At 39.8% G+C, this 19160-nt stretch overlaps 1 protein-coding gene across 3 annotated transcripts in view; it reads right to left on the bottom strand.

Annotated features, from left to right (window-relative positions):
* The window catches only part of TMTC1 (transmembrane O-mannosyltransferase targeting cadherins 1), a 294086-nt gene that overhangs the window by 242237 nt on the left and 32689 nt on the right, over nt 1–19160 (bottom strand). For 2 of the 3 annotated variants that reach the window (XM_033222533.1, XM_033222534.1), the window contains exon 5: nt 18429–18635. The exons of the other annotated variant lie outside the window; for it this stretch is intronic. In XM_033222533.1, coding sequence (XP_033078424.1) covers nt 18429–18635 — 207 coding nt within the window. The remainder of the gene's footprint in view (nt 1–18428; nt 18636–19160) is intronic. 3 annotated transcript variants of the gene reach the window in all.

The raw sequence follows: 19160 nt of genomic DNA, 5'->3' as shown, positions 1-19160 counted from the left end.
AGAGTCTCCTTCATGTCCTCCTTTCCCACCTTCTCAGAATCCTGAGGGGGTAACTGCATGGGTCACGCCTAGGCCTAGGGCCTACCTGATGTAACTTAATCACCTATGAGAATGTCCTTGGTTAACATAAAAGCCATAATGAAGGGAAATATTTAATATCCTCTAAAAAGTTGTTTACCTATTATCACATTATTTTTATGCCTAACACCAAATAGCTGACAGCCATTTTAGTGACACAGGGAGGCTACAAAAGTCAGGCTAAAGTGCCAGCTGTTCACCACTCTTATCTCCAATATTCCTTCTAGAATTAACAGCTTTTGATAAAAATTTCCATCTTCTGAACACATTCTGCCTTGTCACTCTCCTAGCTGCAACCTGACAAAATTTGCAGTCCGGTTGGCTTTATGCCTCAGTGTGAGCTTGAATCTCTTATGAGCTACTTCTCTATTCATTCATCCATCTTTCTCTCCATTTCTGTGCCATCAACAATTTTTCTGAACTCAACACATGATGCTCTTTTCTTCACCTGTTTCAGTATTGCTCTGCTCATTTTATTGTTTTACTTGCTAAGCTTCCTATGTCTTTGCTTTGACAATGCAAGGCCATTATTTTTTCATTGCAGTTTCCACAACATATTAATGCATTTGAAGTTGTTTATTTGTTTTTCTTTGAAGACCTACATCCAAGACTTTACTGGGGAAAATGTCTTGCTTCTGATATTACTGCTTAGGTATTTGTGCCTTTTCATAATGCAATAATCCTCATTCTCTTTTACTTTGCCCAGGCACAGAACGTGTCCTAAAATAGATGTTGGCACACTGCTTTCCCACTGAGCAGACAAAAGGTATCTACTTAAACTATGATTCTCTTTTTCCTAACCCAATACTGCCTTTTGTCTTCTTACATTTCCACATGTCTCTTAATTTCCAGGAAAGTACAAATTATTCACAGGGATAATTTATTTCTCCTGAAATACCCTGCTGAGTTTTGCCTGTCTCTAATAAAGGCCACACACATTTACTAACCTGGAGAATAACTGGCATGCTCTGATTTTTTCAAGTGGGTTATAGGAGACACCAGAACTCCTTATATGGATGAACTTCTGACGCTTTCCGGGATACCAGTCTTTCTCCCTGCATATCCCACCATTTTACATGCTCTGCCTTTGGGCTGCCACAGTAAGCAGGTGGGTAACCTGTGCCCATAAGCCAGACAATCATAAGTTATTTTGACAGTTCTACAAACCAAACGGGGGATGTCTATATATAGACATAAATAGATCCACATATAGAATCCTATTTTTAAAATACCTGAGCAAAATACTTTAAGAATATACCATATTTCTCATGCCTTTCCTATTGGGCTGCCACACTAGTGATTTTTCAAAAAGCTTATTTTAAAAATATAACTTAATTTTGCTTTAATTTCAGTAATTGGTTATTTGGAGTTTTTGTTTTCTTCTTTTCCTTTTTAGAACAGAAGCTGTTACAGTATTTCCAGGAGGCATGAATCCTTTGATTTTAAGAGCATCTATTGCCACTTTCAACTGATTAAAGTGATTACCTGGGACTGCTGGGTCTATTCTAACTCTGTATAAATATAATTAGAACATAAATTGCTGAATCTGTGTGTGTGAACTCTGCTTCTCACTAATAACTGGTTTCTGTTACAAGCATTAGCTTCTTCCACGCTACTTAAAAATATCTAACCATTAAACAACTAATCATATGCCAACCGTGTTCACATTCAACCCCAGAACTAAGCTGAACCTGGATCAGGTGAGCAGAGATAAAGCCCATGATAGAAGAAAACAGCAACACACACTCAGAATATAGACCAGCAAGAAGGCACAGAGTCCTCTGCATTCTTTAAGTAGGTACCATCCTTAACCTGATCACTTTTTGAAGTTATTAGATTTCCCATCAAACCCAGTTTTCTGCTTGCAGAGGAAAAACAGAGTGAATTAAGACTCAGGAGCCATGCTGCAGGGGCTTGATTTCCAGGTTCTCCATTATTCGCTGCATTTTTCCAGAGCAAATTACTTATCCTCCCCATGGCTCCCTTACTGAAGTTGCAAAATGTGGGTAAGAATGACACCAAGCACATAGAGTTGTTATAAGGATTAAGTGAGTTAATTTATGTAAAGTGCTTAAAACAATAGGCAAATATAGTAGTCACTCAATAAATGTCAGTTATATTACTATTACACTCAATATATTCTGCAGAATTATTTATTGGAATCCAGGATTATATACAGTAAGAAAACTATTACCTCCTCGTGTAATAGGTGTTTAATAAATTCTTGTGAAAGTATACTCACTGAAGCAGGGCCATTTCATAAAACACTCTAGCATCAATGTTGACAGGCACGGAAGGAAGACTGCATTTTTAACTTGAGTTCAAAGCCTCACAATGTACAATGGGTATTGCTAAGAGTCACTGTTGGCACAGATGCAGTTTCAGGACCAACTAGGAGGTCAGGAGAGCCACATCCACCTACCTCCAGCTAAGCATCAACTGTGCAGCAGGTGTTGCCACAGGTGAAAACAATGTATGAACAAAACAGACAAATATCTGAGTCAGCCTTGCATAATTTGGGGCTTTTGAAAAGTAGTTCTCTCTGGGTTACGCCAAATTCGTAGATTCTCCTCGGGTCTATTACAAACTGTAGATTAAAGAGATTAAGACAAGGTGACACCTGAGGATTCCTGTGAGTACATTTTCTTCCTGGCCACATAGATCATCCAATCTATTTTCTCTGGGGAAATCAACTGTATGACCAGATTAACCAAGTGCGAAGCATAATTTACATGAGATGGTTATGGCCTCAGAAAGCAGCCAATATGCAGAAAGCCCAGGACAGGCATTGCCCCTGAGGAGTCAGCAAAGGCAGTGGGACCAAAGGCTATGTTAAGGTAGACTTGAGCTCCACCAGTACAGTTTCACTCCTTAGGTAAAGCCAAAAAAAAAAAAAAAAAAAAAAAAAAAAAAAACAGAAAAAGTATGACTCAATAGGAATATGGATGTTTATAACATTATTTTTTCATACTCCCCTGAATAATTTAACTTTCTTCAGAACCAAAAAAAGGAGAAATAAAGAAAAGCAACCTTTTCCTTACTTAAATTCTCTCTCTTTTTCTGAGATGAAGTCTTGCTCAGTCACCCAGGCTGGAATGCAGCAGCATGATCTCGGCTCACTGCAACCTCCGTCTCCAGATTCAAGTGATTCTCCTGCCTCAGCCTCCTGAGTAGGGGGGATTACAGGTGCGTGCCACCACGCCTGGCTAATGTTTGTATTTTTAGTAGACACAGGGTTTCACCATGTTGGCCAGGCTGGTCTGAAACTCCTGACCTCGTGATCTGCCTGCCTCGGCCTCCCAAAGTGCTGGGATTACAGGCGTGAGCCACCACGCCCGGCCTAAATTCTCTCTCTTAAAAAGCAAAAATAAAAAGCTAGTGACTCACTAGTGTGCCACCAAGACTACGTGCAACACTGGGCTGGCATGCCCACAGCAAAGGCTTGCACAAAGATGCAATAACTTTGAAATGTCCACAAAGTGATTCTTAACCGGATACACACATACACACACAATCCATGTCTCAGAAATGCCACACGTAAAGTAGTTCCACCGAAGAGAAGCACAACCATCCAACATAACACTCAGCAGACAGAATAATCAGGAGCCCAGGATTGCCTCTATCCCACAACAGCTAGTTCACTGCTGCGTCAGAGAGCTTTTTAGTATTTAAAGACTGCTTACGGATGAAACGTGACACGTCGCACCCGACATTTCACTTTAAGGTGAAGAATGACTTCACTTTAAGGTGAAGAATGACTTTCTGAAAAGTGCTGAGCCGGGTGCTCTGAACAGAGACATCCTATTTCTCTCCAACAGGATGTTGCCATGGAGCAGAGCCAGGCAGAGCAGCAGCAGGCAACATGCAAAACAGGAGTGGCCGGGCGTGGTGGCTCACGCCTGTAATCTCAGCACTTTGGGAGGCCGAGGCAGGCGGATGACCTGATGTCAGGAATTCAAGCCCAGCCAGACCAATATGGAGAAACCCCGTCTCTACCAAAAACAGAAAATTAGCCAGGCATGGTGGCACATGCCTATAATCCCAGCTACTGGGGAGGCTGAGGCAGGAGAACGGCTTGAACCTGGGAGGCGGGGGTTGCTGTGAGCCGAGATCATGCCATTGCACTCCAGCCTGGGCAACAACAGTGAAACTCCGTCAAAAAAAAAAAGGCGGGGGTGCGGTGGTGGGGAGTTGGGGGGAAGCCACTCAGGGAAAAGGGGAAACAGATTCCTGATCCCAGGAGACCTCTGCTTTTCCCATCAGTTCTTTCTAGAAGTTGCTCCTAAATGTCTCCAGAAAACACAGCAAGGGCTTGACCTCTACAGCCGGGGGCAGCCTAGATAGTGGAATCAGATGGATGTGGGTTCACATCCTGGGTCTTCCACTCTCCAGCTGTGTCCTGCTGAGCAAATGATTATGAGCTCCCCCAGCCTTGCCTTCCACATGTAGGAAGACCTACTTCCCAAGGGCGTGGTGACAGTTAATGAGTTGGATGCTGTTTACCTCCTGGCTTATAATAGGCATTCCACAGGGGCTCCCTTTTCCTTTCCAATGGGAAAGAGATCACGAATAATGAAGCCAATCTGGCAAGACACTGAAAAGTAGCGCCACAGATGAGCAAACAGGCAATTTATTATCCACCCCCTTTCTTCTCCAACTGTAGAAAGACTGCCTATCTTCAGATTAGGGTACAATAGTAAGTGCCAATTGGGGGCTTGTGTTGTACTGGGCCCCATGCTAGAGTCTTCACATATGTCATATTATTTACAATAATTATTACTAATTATTCTTTAATTTTATAGATCTGGAAATCAGTTAATTCAACTTTTTACTGCTACTAAATGAAAAATCTTGGACTTAAACCCATTTTATGTGACTCCAGAATCCATGTACCTAATCCCTGAGCATTTCTCAGCTTTGTTATTGTTAAATGTAAACAAGTAAGGAAATTCTAAAATCATTTTTTGGTGAAAATAGAATCAATAGGGCTATTCTAGTCAACATACTATTTTCCTTATGCAAATACCGAACTTTGTCTCTAACTATTCAAGCTCTAAAACTAAGAGTCTGACATACAGAGTTGATCAGAATTTATCTTGGCCAAAGTGAATGTCTGGCAGTTAAGAGCTATAGTGTGACATTGAGCTGCACTTGCTACATGACTTAGGAAAATGCAGTCAATATTAGGTTGCAGAGCTTCCAACTGATCAAGCCAGAAAAAGACATTTACTTCACATCTGCTCATTTTCTTTGCCAAGAAGAAAAGCAATTATCTGCTCTAGTACAAAATACAACAGCTGCTTGGACACAACACACATAAGAAAAAATGATGATTTTAGTCAGAGACCGGAAATAAAAATGATAAACTCAGCAAACTGAATGAATAATAGAAATGGATTCTCAACCCGGTGAAGTTTCCATTATTTTCTGTTCTTTAGAAGACAATCATCAATTGAGAAGGCTCAAGCCAATTAACCGGCATGGATACCTGACACAGTTTCCCTCTCTCATGGGCTAAGAAAACAAATGCGCCCACAAGGCTCTTGTTACCTTTTCTTAAATGTGAACACTCTACAAAACTATAAAACTGGGTAAAGAAATTTTTATATGAGACAGCCTCAACAAACAACATACTGAGCTTTCACAAATATGCAGGATTCAATTATGATAAAAATCTCAGAAATATCATTTTATCATTCTCAAAAATATAACAATATCAAATGCTTTGAATTTTCTCTTCTTCACACTTAAATCATATGTTCCATCAGGCCTCATGGTCAGACTTTCCAACACAGGAATCTAATTCAGATGAGCATGCCACTGCCCTTCATCTGCAGGGGCCAAAGTTCCCTAACTTCACTCCCAAGTTCCTCCATGACAGGACTCCTGCCTACCCTTCCCAACCTCATCTCCCACTGCTCACGCCTGAGCTGCTCATAGTTGCACATATTCATGTACACACACACACACACAGAGAGAGAGAGAGAGAGGCATTCTGCAGTTGCACACCTCCGTGTCTCTGCCCAAGCTAGGCTTTCTGCCTGGAGAGACTATCATTGTCTCATCTGTTAAGACTGAGCTTGAGCCAAACTTCCCAAGCTGGTTAAGGTCACCTCTCCTGTGAGCCCATAATTCTGTGTACATACTTCTAGCATTGTACTTGCCATCCTCAGTGAAATGATCTTTTTATTTGTATGACTTCCCCGCCAAGATGTAAGCTAATCTGTGCTGGGCCAATGAGTCATTTTTGTGAAAATTTTGAATCAGGGCACAGTAATTCTAGTCTATCTCTTACAGAGAATTGAACAGAGAGGCTGTATGAAACTGGCACTGAGGCGTTCCTTCACTCATCAAATTTTAAAAAGTCGATCTTTTTTTTTTTTTTCTGAGATGGAGTCTTGCTCTGTTGCCCAGGCTGGAGTGCAGTGGCACACTCTCAGCTTACTGCAACATTCGCCTCTCAGGTTCAAGAGATTCTCACGCCTCAGCCTCCCCGATCAGCTGGGGTTACAGGCATGTGCCACCACGCCCAGCTAATTTTTGTATTCTTAGTAGAGACAGGGTTTCACCATGTTGGCCAGGCTGGTCTCGAACTCTTGACCTCGTGATCCGCCCACCTCAGCCTCCCAAAGTGCTGGGATTACAGGCATGAGCCACCACGCCCAGCCCCCATATTTCTTTTGCTATTGATTTTAAAGTGATGAGGTCTCACAGTGTGGCCCAGGCTGAAGTGCAGTGGTGTCATCACAGCTTACTCTAACCAGGAATTCCTGGGCCCAAGTGATCCTCCTGCCCCAGCCTCCTAAGTGGCTTAAACCACAGGTGTGTGCCAGTAGCTCATTTTTAAAAACTTTTTGAGGAGATGGGGTCTGTGATGGTTAATACTGAGTGTCAACTTGATTGGACTGAAAGATACAAAGTATTAATCCTGGGTGTGTCTGTGTGGGTAGGGGAAAGGCAGATCCACCCTTAATCTGTGGGCACAATCTAATCAGTTTCCAGTGAATATAAAGCAGGCAGAAAAACATGAAAAAGAGAGACAAGCCTAGCCTCTCAGCCTATATATCTTTCTCCCATGCTGGATGCTTCCTGCCCTCAAACACCAGACTCCAAGCTCTTCAGTTTGGGTACTCAGACTGGCTCTCCTTGCTCCTCAGCTTGCAGACAGCCTATTGTGGGACCTTGTGACCATGCAAGTTAATACTTAATAAGCTCCCCTTTATATATATATATATATGTATAATATATATACCTCCTATTAGTTCTGTCCCTCTAAGAGAACCCTGACTAATACAGGGTCTCCCTATGTTGCTAGGCCTTGAGCTCCGAGGATCAAGTGATCTTACCTCGGCCTTCCATGGTGCTAGGATTATATGCATGAGCCACCAGACCTGGCCCAAGTCAGTCTTTACAAAGAAGGAAAACAATATTAATTTTTAAAAAAGCAATAGAGATACTATGAAACCCCAGAGGGGCACAAATGTAAATGTTTTGACCTTCCCAGTTCCTGTGTCCAGAAACCATGTTTAATACATGTCCTCAAGTATTGTTAGATTCTAGTGTATTTTGTAACAAATACTGCAAATTGTTTAAACAAACTTTTTAAAGTTTTGCTCTCGCAAGCAAATGATCCCTAAGACATTTGTATATACAGTAAGTTTTTAATAAATGTTTATTAAATATATCACAGAACCACCTTTTAAAAGTCAATTTGCCAATGCACAACATTACTACATTGTGATTATTGAAGACAAAATACATATAACGCAAAACTTAATCTTTTTAAAATACTGACATTTTCCATCATTGCATTTGAGCTAAGCTCCAAATGCCAAAAATTAACAATGGAAAAGGAAAAGAGAAAAATGACAATGAACACTGGCAAAATTTCCTCCAAAGCCTGTGTAGTCACAAGAGTCTCTCATTATGCTATGTCATTTTAGGGTCAACCTCTAACTCTCACACAATTTCTAACTACACAGGCCAATGGTATGGTCATTTAAAAAGAAGAGGAAAACTGGCCGTACAGTTCTTAAGAGTTTGAAGATAACAGACTTTCCAGATAGTATCAAATGTCATGAGGCCAACCAGCTTGCCTGCCTTGTGTCACTTCATGGATAAGAAAAACCAAGCTCTAGGGAGCTAAAGTAATTGGCCCAAGGGACATCGCAAATCAGAATCCAAGTAGAACTCACCAGCCAGGCTTCTTGCACTACCCTGTGCTATCTCTCATTTCTTTGTCTCTAGCACAACCTGAGAAATAGCTGTTCTCTAAAAAAGAAAACACACACACACCAAAACTAATCAGTGACTCTCCATTGTTCAGGTTTTTCAAAAACAGCAATGAGGGACAATGAAAAGGGTTTTAATGCTCAAGACATTCTGTTCTCTTAGTCATCAATCATGATCACGTCTACATTTCCTGCTTAGAAATGTCTGGAGATTGGCACCCAATTTCGACTTATCTGAATGGTTTACCTTTATAACCTTGGGAGTTACAAAGAAGAGAGAAACAAATTATATTGGGGATAAATGCACAACCTCTCCCTGACTCTGCATGACAGGCCAAACTGAAGTTTTATAATGAAAGGGATCACTTTTTAAAATCAAGGCTTTTTTTCATCATAATTGCAGTATGAATCATCATTCCTTTCACAAAGTCACACTCCTTTCATGGTCACAAAGAAAAATTACTTAAGGAAGCCAAATGAAAACTATGAAAAAAAAATCTCTGATAAAGACTTAACTCTCAGGAACCAGAAGCTCTACCACTCAAACACTGAAATATATTGGTTTCTGATTAGCTACCTAGAGCACGTCTAGCTCTTAACGAAAGACACAAACATTATTCTTTCCTTCCATCCAACTCTGGCTGGCTGTTTAGGTTTGATTGCATGATTTATTTTTCCAAATTATTTATATATTAATTGTCTTCAGCTCTTAAGAATCTACACTTTTATTTTAAATACTTTACCAATACTTATATAGGTTAAATGATTAAGGACAAATCTTTAATGACAGGTCGTTCATGAAGACTGTAGCTTAGGGTGACTTCAAAATCAATAAGCACTTCCAAGCTTATATATAAAGTTATAAAGATCATGGTTTGAATAATATAAATAGTATCAAAAATTCATAAATGTACAAAATGAAACACATCCTCCCATATGACTATAAGGTCATCTATCTAAAAAGCTAGTAAATTAAGTCTTTATTATTTGCTTTTCAACCTAATGATTTGTTTATTAAAGATTAAAGTGATGATAGTCATTTGAAATACATCAAAAAATTTTAATTTAAAAAAGGTCAGATGTTAGTTTCAGAAACTAAGAATAACTCTAAATGTGCCTTTTGAGACATAACAAGGATGGCATTCATCAGTTAAGAATTAAGTGTTATCATAAGGATTCTATTATCCTCTTAAACTTTGATGGACTGGCCATCATTGTTACATGAATGTTTTTCTCTTATAATCTATTTCCCTCTAAAATAGTGTAAGCTCATAAAATGAGGTAGAGTAACCAAATACCATAAAGTCAAACAAAGACTATACAACTTTCCTTCATTAACACAGCAAAGAAAGGGTGAATGGTGTAAAAAGATAAGCTTTCTAAACAGTAATTCTTCCACATTGGCTTTCTCATAAAATAAACATGGGAGAGGGGAGTTAAACCTTGTACTATCATTTATGAAAACCCACAATTAAGAGCTATCATAAGCTGTTTCATGTACTACCTACCTCATTTGTTTTTCACAATAATCTCATGGGATAGGTATTAGTATCACTACTGCCATGGTACACACAAGGAAACTGAGACACAGAGCATGTAAGAAATCTGTGAAAGATCATATGCCTGGTAAGCAGTGGGGGCAGAATTGGAACCCAGATACTCTGGTAGGAGTCCATGTTCTTTACTGGTAATGTACACTGCCAACCTCATAGGTTTTGTAAGAATTAAAATTGTAAGCCATCTGTAAAATTTGAGGCATGGTTCCTGGCCACTGGGAAGTGCTACAGTGGTACTCATAATGTTGATCATGATGAAAATCACGATCATCATGCTTGCTTCTGAATTTTAAGAGAATTTTCAAATTATTTCCACTTCTAAAATTCTGGTGTTCTTCTGATGGATAAAATGTCCTTCCAAACCTCTTCAATTTTTTTAAAAAATATTTCATTTAAGCATGTATATCTTTAAGGTTCTGTCATATTAAGTCTACAATACATAGTACCAGATCAAAACCAGGCAATTTTCCAAGCAGCAACCTGGAAAGCCCACAAAATTATCTGAAACCACAATGATCTATTACCTGGCATAGAATAATGTTCTCACGAAAAAATTATTTACATATCATGAGTGTTTACAATGTTAAGATGAACTGATACAGCTTTTATTACAATCACTCCACAACCTGTCAATAGGTTACATTAAAAAAGAGAAAGAGAAAAAAATTAAACTGGTTGATAGTAGCATTAACTAAAAGGGCAAAGATATCCACAGCTAACTCCCTGCAGCACCGTAAGAGCACTGGCTGTGTTCTGCAAAAGAAGAGAGCTGTTTGGTGGCCTTGAAGTCTGCTGCCAATCTCTTACTCACACAGGCCAGAGGTTGAGTATTCCATACGGTGTCTGCTGAGCTGACAGAAAGCCATGAGACCCGAGATCCTCTTTCAACAGACTATTGTGACAGTGATGGAACTCCAAGCCAAACCAGAAATGCCTATGTTCTCTTTCAACATATGTCCCTGTGCATCCAGTTGGAAGGCAGATGCCTAAGCTTGATTACTCTACACTGAGAAAGGAAAGAACTTATCATCCACTGATTGAAATTCACAGGGGATCAAATATTGCCAAGAACCGATACCCAATCAAGATGAAGCAGAATGAACCAGGGACTGTCAGCAGTTAGAAACTATCAACTGCTACCCATAAATTAAAAGGAATTTTTGCCTCCTTAGCATGTGATTTATTTAGAAGAAGCTTTTAGTGCTAACTTCTGAATGAAGCCAACAAGCGCTTTATTGAAATGATCTACTTTAGTGCTGAGCTCAGTTCAGGAACCCATGTGGAGTTCCAGTAAGCTTTCAGATGAATTTATAAAGGTAGTTCCTGCTTTACCACATACTTTGGGTCTGGTTAAGAAGGGAAAAGATCCCTCTCAATTAATGGCTAAGAAATAGTAATAGAAAAAACAAAAATGTCTCTTCAAATTCTCTAGCCACCAAAGAAAACACTTTTCTGGCAAGTTCTATATTTAAGAAAAGCTACTTTAATGAGACCTAGGAAACCAGCTTGAGTAAATAACCCACCGAAGAACATTAAAGGCACAGTAATGACACTATTCCAATAAACACAGTTCATAATTAAGAAGCCTTTTAACACTATCTGACACAGTTTATTTTTGAAAATAAGTTTTGTACTTAACTTTTCTTTTTTCTTTTTAGAGGCAGGGTCCTGCTCTGTCATCCAGGTTGGAGTGCAGTGGCATGATCATGGCTCACTACAACCACAAACTCTTTTGCTTAAGTGATCCTCCCACCTCAGCCTCCCAAACCGAGCCTCCCAAAGTGAGCCTCCCAAAGAGTTACAGGTGTGAGCCACAGTGCCCAACTTTAAATTTTTATTTTTTAAAAGTACATTTCCCATCATTTCTGTCACACCTACAGCAAAATAACACCATTCATTTACCCTTCTCAATAAACTATTTCCTTCTCTACAGGAGGTCATTTGCCTGCAGTAATCAACCACCTCCTTTCTGCAGTGCCTTAACGTTCACTCATTGTGCCAGTAGTCGCAGAACACCAAAGGACACAGGGTCTTAGCAAAAACTATGGTCAATTCACTACATTAAAAATAAACCGAGCCAGGAGCAGTGACTCACGACTGTAATCCCAGCACTTTGGGAGGCCAAGTCGGGCAGATCACCTGAGGTCAAGAGTTCAAGACCAACCTGGTCAACATGGTGAAAGCCTGTCTCTACTAAAAACACAAAAATTAGCTGGGCGTGTTCCAGATTATTAACAGCCTCATACCATCTTTGAGGGAAACCTAGTGACCTAGTGATATGAGATTTGCAGGTGACAGAACAAATCTGTGTTGAAAGCCTGTATTATTGATGAATAATAACTGGGGCAGCACACCTGTAATTCCACCTACTTGGGAGGCTGAGGCAGGAGAATAGCTTGAACTCGGGAGGCAGAGGTTGCAGTGAGTTGAGATAATGTCACTGTGCTCCAGCCTAGGCAACAGAGTGAGACTCCATAAGAAAAAAAAAAAAAAAAAAAAAGAAAGAAACTGAAGAAGGGAAAAAACTCAGGGATGCATATGGACAAAAATTAGGAAGGATATAATTTGGGTATTGTGTCTGAATGATAGGACCCTGAGTATAAACAGTTATAAAGTTGTTTAACAATACATAACTTTAATTATACTGGTTAGTTTGGTCAGTGTCATTATATAGTTCAGCCTAAAAGTTATTGCTTTCTTGAGTCTGCCACCATCGTGCTCCTACCTCCTGAAAATAACTCACAGTGATCTGAATACAGTCACCTAAAAACTACATCTGAAGACTTAACTATGCATGCCATTGAAGAGAGAATTCCATAGTGAAATGTGGACCAGCTTATTTATACACAATGCAAGGGAAGCAAGGAAAAAGCTATTAGCAGAAATTAAAAATTTGCAACAACCCTTTACAGTAAGATCTTGATTCATATCTGCTTCCACAAGGTGGTTTGTGTTTTTAACATGCATCAGTGAGGTTTATATTTTAAGAGACTTTAAAATGAGGGATGTGGGATTTATTAAATAAATACGAACCTACAGACTTCACTTTTAACTGTTACATGTATTTTCTGTGTGGGCCCATTAGTTAACTCTACACCTCTTATTCAGTCATTTCATTTTGATTCAGCTGCTGCTGAATGAGACTGAAAATGACTCATCTGAGATCAATCAATGAATATGATGTATAAAGGGGAGAAAGAGAACCCAGTTTTTATTCATCAATAATACAGTCTTTCAACACAGATTTGTTCTGTCACCTGCAAATCTCATATCACTAGCTCACTAAGTTTCTCTCAAAGATGGTTTGAGACTGTTAATAATCTGGAACACGTTTTCCCTACTCATAGAATCATATGTGTGACATAAAAGTTCAAAAGCTTACCTCAGGAATTTAATTTGCACAGCATTTCTTACTTTGGGGAAAAAGTGTGATACAAGGTCTACAGCAATAAAACATAAAAATGACACTTAAAAGATCAGTTACCCATTTTATCATTGAAGGTCAAAATATTTATATGTCTCCCTATGTTGCTTGAATTTAATTACTTTATAATTCACTTTAGTGCCAGACTGTTCTCTAGTCTTAAACTTGTTTTGTTTTTTTATTTGTACACCTATGTGCAAGGTATTTACAGGAAAAATCTTTTAAGAGCCACTGAAATGAAAATCTAACCATTATCTTGCCCATAAAAATAGAAAAGGAGTTCATTTTATGTAGAAATATCATGATCATTATCCCATAAAGTTTCATAAGGATAGGGCTTTGTTTATTTCACTGACATATTTCCAGAAGCAAAAATAGTGCCTGACACATAGTAGGTGCTCAGTAAACAGTATTGAATGAATGAATGATCCATAACATACCCTAAAGGGTAGCAGAGGAAAGAGGAAATGTCCAAGAATTTATTGAGCCAAGAACTGCCTTCAGTGCCTATTGGGGTCATTGTCATTTAAATATGAAACCAATCAAGTATATATGAAGAATGACTATACATATATAGGTGTGTATGTACTTGATATATATGGAATGAAGGTAAGATTTCATTTAGAATTCACTGGGCTTTCTAATGTGAAAGGGAAAGTGTTTCCATGTGTGCACAAATTTGATGTATTTAAGATGTGGGGGGGTGTTTACACACAAAACATTTCTCATTTCCCATGGAATAATTCAGTAAAAGAAGCATCAACTAAAATATAATCTGATTCTAGAGTAGGTACTCTCAACTCTAGGCTTTTCATTATACTTTCTACCCATAAGTCAATCAGTAAGTCACATAAAAATAGGCAAACTAAATTAATGACCTGCAGTAGGATTTTTTCCTGGGCTTAGATTTTTCCCTGTATTAGGTAACTTCTGAAAACAATATTTTGCCTGATAACATTTAGCCCAATTCTTGTCAACCTCACACCAATGCATTCAATACAACTATGTACTAATAGTTTTGAAGTTGAACAACAACAAAAATCCACACAAACTCATTCCTTGCCTGTATATTGCAGGTTCAGCATTTTCATAATGCATTCTGGTGCTCAGAAACCCATATGGGGAAAACAATATCCAGAATACTAAACTAATAATAATGACGCTGCTGGCTTCCATGTGCTGAGTGGCCATGGTATGCCACGCACCAACTACATGCTTATACATGTACAAATGCTTTTAGTCCTGATAACCAGCATTTCTCCCTTTGAGAGATGAGAAAACTGAGGCTCATAGAGATTAAATAACTTGTCCAGGATCAAGTAAGTGATAGAGCCATGATTTAAACGCTCTGTCTGCAGAGTCAGAGATGTTAAGAACTATGATAACGTTGCCTCTTCCAACTTTTATTTGCTTTACCTGATCACCTTCTGACAAAAGTACAAGCACAGTTTTCAAAAGTAATTGTAACAGTAATCAAATTTATACTCAAATGTATGACACCGTTTTTTTTTTTTTCTTCCAAAGAGAAAAGATATATGACAACTTTCCATGGGGGGAAGATGGTCCGGGCCCACAAACACATTAACTTAGTGAGAATCCAGCCCAATTCCAGCTGTGCTGTCTGCTGCTTTCCGATCATCACTCTTTCTAAAATAGCTGGCTACTTGAGGTTAAAAAAAAGAAAAAGTCATCTACAAAGCATGTCACCTAGTTCAATGTATTAGCACCAATACCCTATACTGAAGCAAGTCAAGAGGTGTCTCATTTGTGGAACCAGAGATGACTGCAAGAATCTTTGTACCTGCTGAGAGTTCAATGGAGAGGCCAGCTCCTCATAGAAATGATACAAGCACCCTGCCTCTTCCCCAAGGCTTAGCCCTTACCCTGGACTCTGGGCTTTAGAGCATAGTAAATGGTCAAAGCACAAGTTCAGGAATCAAACAGTCTGGGTTCCAATCCTGACTCTACCACTTACTATGTGAACTTGGACAAGAATTTTTAACCTCTAAGCCTCAGTTTCTTCATAGCAATGGGAGTTACAATATCTACCCTAAAAGAGATACCACAGTGGTTAGATAGAATAATATATGGGACATGCTAGCCCCCTTTCTGGTACATAGTAGTTGGATAATAGAAAGTTTTCTTCCCCCTCCTGAGGGAACTTCTCACCAGTGCTCTGGAACTGGCTGACACTGGTTTGGAAGAGCTGACTATTAAATTTTTAGGAATTTTACAAGTCACTTATTTAAAAAACAGCCATTATTAAAAATTAAAGTAAATAAACTTAAAATTAAATATGTCATATTTTAAACAAGGTACTAAATATTCAAAGCTCATTACCCTTGAGTTGGCTTTTGCTTCACTTTGCTATTATCTATGCTTTCGAGGCTATTTATGTCTATTGCATCTGTCTGGTAGAGACATGGCATCATGGCGGACTATGACACAGCTCTCACAACTCTGTGGTCAGTGAAGTCACACTCGTAGCTTGAAATCAGCCACAGTAGGAGTATTTACATTAGCAAACACTACAAATCAGGAGTCCCTTTTTTTAGAGAGCCAGTTATTAAACAATTTAGCAGCACACCACAGGAATTCATATTTCATCTTACCCTTTCTGCTCCAGCATGATTCATCTCTCCTCTCTACAGGTTATCTAAGAATACACACACACACACACACACACACGCACACACACACACACACACATCTGAAAAGAAAAACAAACCTCTCTCCCACTGACAACTTTTTCTCCATTTCTTCATTGGCAAATTTATTGAAAATGTTCCATCTATGTTAATTTCCAATATTTCTTTATCATCCACTCATCAACTGAACCATGTCACAAACATTTAAGCAGCTGCTATTGGCCAGACACTGTGACAGGAGCTGGCAACACATCTGTGAGACACTCTGGCATGAACCTGCCCTAACCAAGTTCATAGTCACATGGCAGCCTAGCTTCTGTCCCACCTTGAACATCTCCAGTGATCTCTGTACTCATTTTCCTCCACTCTTTAGGCTCCATTTAAAAAATTCACAATTTCCCCAATTGTTTCACCTTCTTTTCCTCCATGGCCCTCAATAAAAATGTGAAGATTTTCTCGATGTTTTAACCCTTTATTTCTCTTCTCTTTTCCTCAGGAATTTCATGCATTACTGTGATTTTATTCTCTCCCCAACCCCCAGAAAACCTATTACTCCCCTTACTCCCCTAATTTTTCCACTTAGTAACTAATGCCACCATCTACGCACCTGGTTAAGCCAGAAACTTGGAAATCCTTGTTTCCTTCCTTTCCCTCTGCCCGTAATCACAAACATTAGCGAGTCCTGTTGGGTCTGTATCAGAAATGTATCTCAAATCCACCTCATCTCTTCATTGCAGTTTCCATGACTCTCAGCTAAGACCCCTTTTCCCTCACTCAGCTTGTGTGAAAGCCTCCTAACCCTTTTCCCTCCTTCATGATTGCCCCTAACGGCCTGCACCACAAAGAGACAAGAGGGAATGTTTTTAAAAGAAATGTAATCATGTCTGTCTATACTTAAAAAATAAAAATAAAAGTAAAAAAACTCCAGCATCTTCCCATTCCCCTAGAATAAAATCCAAACCTGCTTCCACAGCCAGCACATCCCTTCACCTGTGCCTTGCCCCCTCCCTGCCCTCACCCCTTTTCCTCCCAATTTGCTCATGACCATCAAGCCTGGAACCCTCTGCCAGATCCTTGCACATATTCACTGGCTCCTCTCCTCATTCAGGAGGATTCAGAAGCCTTCCCTGGCCAACCAACCCAAATGCCCCCAGGCTAAGGCATCGCTCCCATCACATCCTGCCTTACTCTCTTCTTAGCACTCCCATTGTTCATTCAGTGTTGATTATTTTTGTCTACCTTCCTCTACTAGAAGGAAAGCTACACAAGAGCAAGGACCTTGTCTTTCTTATTTACCAGGACACTCCTGGTGCCTGGAACATGCACTTGTCAGCCACTCAACAGATATTTATTGATGAATGAACAAAAGAATGAATGAATGGAGCAAGATAAAAAAACAAACACAGGCAAAGGCAAGAATAATTGGAAACAAAGACTGCAGAAAGAGGGAGTTTTAAGGGACTACACAGAAGAGTAACAACAGCAATCTGAAGTGGTAAAGTGCTAATCCTATGAATGGAATTTCCATATGTTAAAATAATTTGAGGTCATTAGGCTAAGGTGACTTTGGCACCCTGCATCCCTACATCAGCAGAGAAACCCAACTAGTGTAAATGGTAAAATGAAACCAAGCTTAACCACCAACTAACCTCTAACTAGGGACTTACCACTGGAATGATCCACATAGGGCTACTACTCCCCTTTAACCAATCAAATATTTCCTTTGCTCTGTTTCTGCATTTGCCCTATAAAAGCTTCCCCATACCCTGCCCCAGCAGGGGAGCCCCAAACCACTGACAGTCTGGAGCTGCCCAATTCATTCATCACTTTCTGCTCAAATAAACTCTGTAGCTTTTGAATGTGCCTAAGTTTATCTTTTAACATATATCTGTTATATTCTGACTTGCCTGTGGCCTGAGATATTTTAGAGACAACCTAATTTAGTGAGCAACACCTGTGCTGATAAATCCATGCTAATTTTCAAGGCTAGGTCAAAATATTAAAAAAAAAAAAAAAAGAAGAAGAAGAAAAGAAAGACAGTCAAATGCTGTAAAGATTTCCATACATCTTCAAAAACATTTCAGAAAGGAAGAGTCCTCTGGGTTTCCTCTCATATTTGGACTGCAATAAATTCAGATCAAACACAAAGAGCAGACAGAGGCAGGAGAAGGGGAGGGAGAACGTTCTCCTCCCCCAGGAAACGGAGGGTGCCCATCTTCTGAAGTCTGAGGCTGCACAGACCCACACCTCATCACAGGCAGGCAGCAGGGCTTCCACTTGCTTCCTCTAACTCCTCCTTTCTTATCCATTGTAATACAGGGGAGGAAGGGAGAGAAATGGGGACAGAAAGAAGGGGGTAAGGAGGGAAGCATGAAGAGAGGGTCACAGTGTGCTGACTAAGTGCTTCACTTCCCTAGGTAGGCATCCCAGGCTGCACTAGGTGATGCTGGACATTGAAAACATGCAGGGACCAAGAAACCCAGCCCAGTACCTCATCATGGACCACACAGCTCGTGGGGACACTGGGAATCCACTGCTCTTGGGTTCTGGTGGCAGTGGAGAGTGGCAGCCACCCCAAGCTCCTTTGTGAGGGAACCGCTGCTGCTTCCCATTCTCCCGGTGAGGATGGCCTGGCAGTGAGGAGGGCTGGGGGCTCCCGGGCTGCTGTGGGGTGCATGGACAGAGGGCCCCATTGCTCCTGTTGTGCATGGAATTGAGGGAAAACAAAGTCAACCAGAATGACAAGGCTTGCAACAACCAATAGCAGTATCTTGCCCCACCCACAAGTCTTGCTTCCTGGAAACAACCATTCTCAAGTCTTTAGCTCTTGTGTTTCTGATATTTACTGCCATATTATTAAAACAACATAATTACAGTTTTAGAACTTATCGTATTGACTTACTATAGAACACTGTAACTCAGACTTTGTTAGATGGCCACCAACACACACACACACACACACACACACACACACTCTCACACACACACTTCTTCACCCCGCACCCTCCAAACAGGTTTCTCTCAGAATATTTGGTTCAAGTGGTATTAAGGATTTACATTATTATATTCTTGTAAGATATTGCTCATAGCTGAACCATCCAATTTTTAATTACATTTTTTTCTATTATGAATTCTCTGAGATATAATTCATAACCACTAGATGGGCAAAAATTTAAACATCTGATACTACCAAGGGATGGTCAGAAAGTGAAACAAAGAGGAT

The sequence above is a fragment of the Trachypithecus francoisi genome, unplaced genomic scaffold (assembly GCF_009764315.1).
Source record: "Trachypithecus francoisi isolate TF-2019V2 unplaced genomic scaffold, Tfra_2.0 Lachesis_group11, whole genome shotgun sequence".
NCBI classification, from domain to species: domain Eukaryota; kingdom Metazoa; phylum Chordata; class Mammalia; order Primates; family Cercopithecidae; genus Trachypithecus; species Trachypithecus francoisi.
This window is presented reverse-complemented; position numbering and strand designations above follow the sequence as displayed.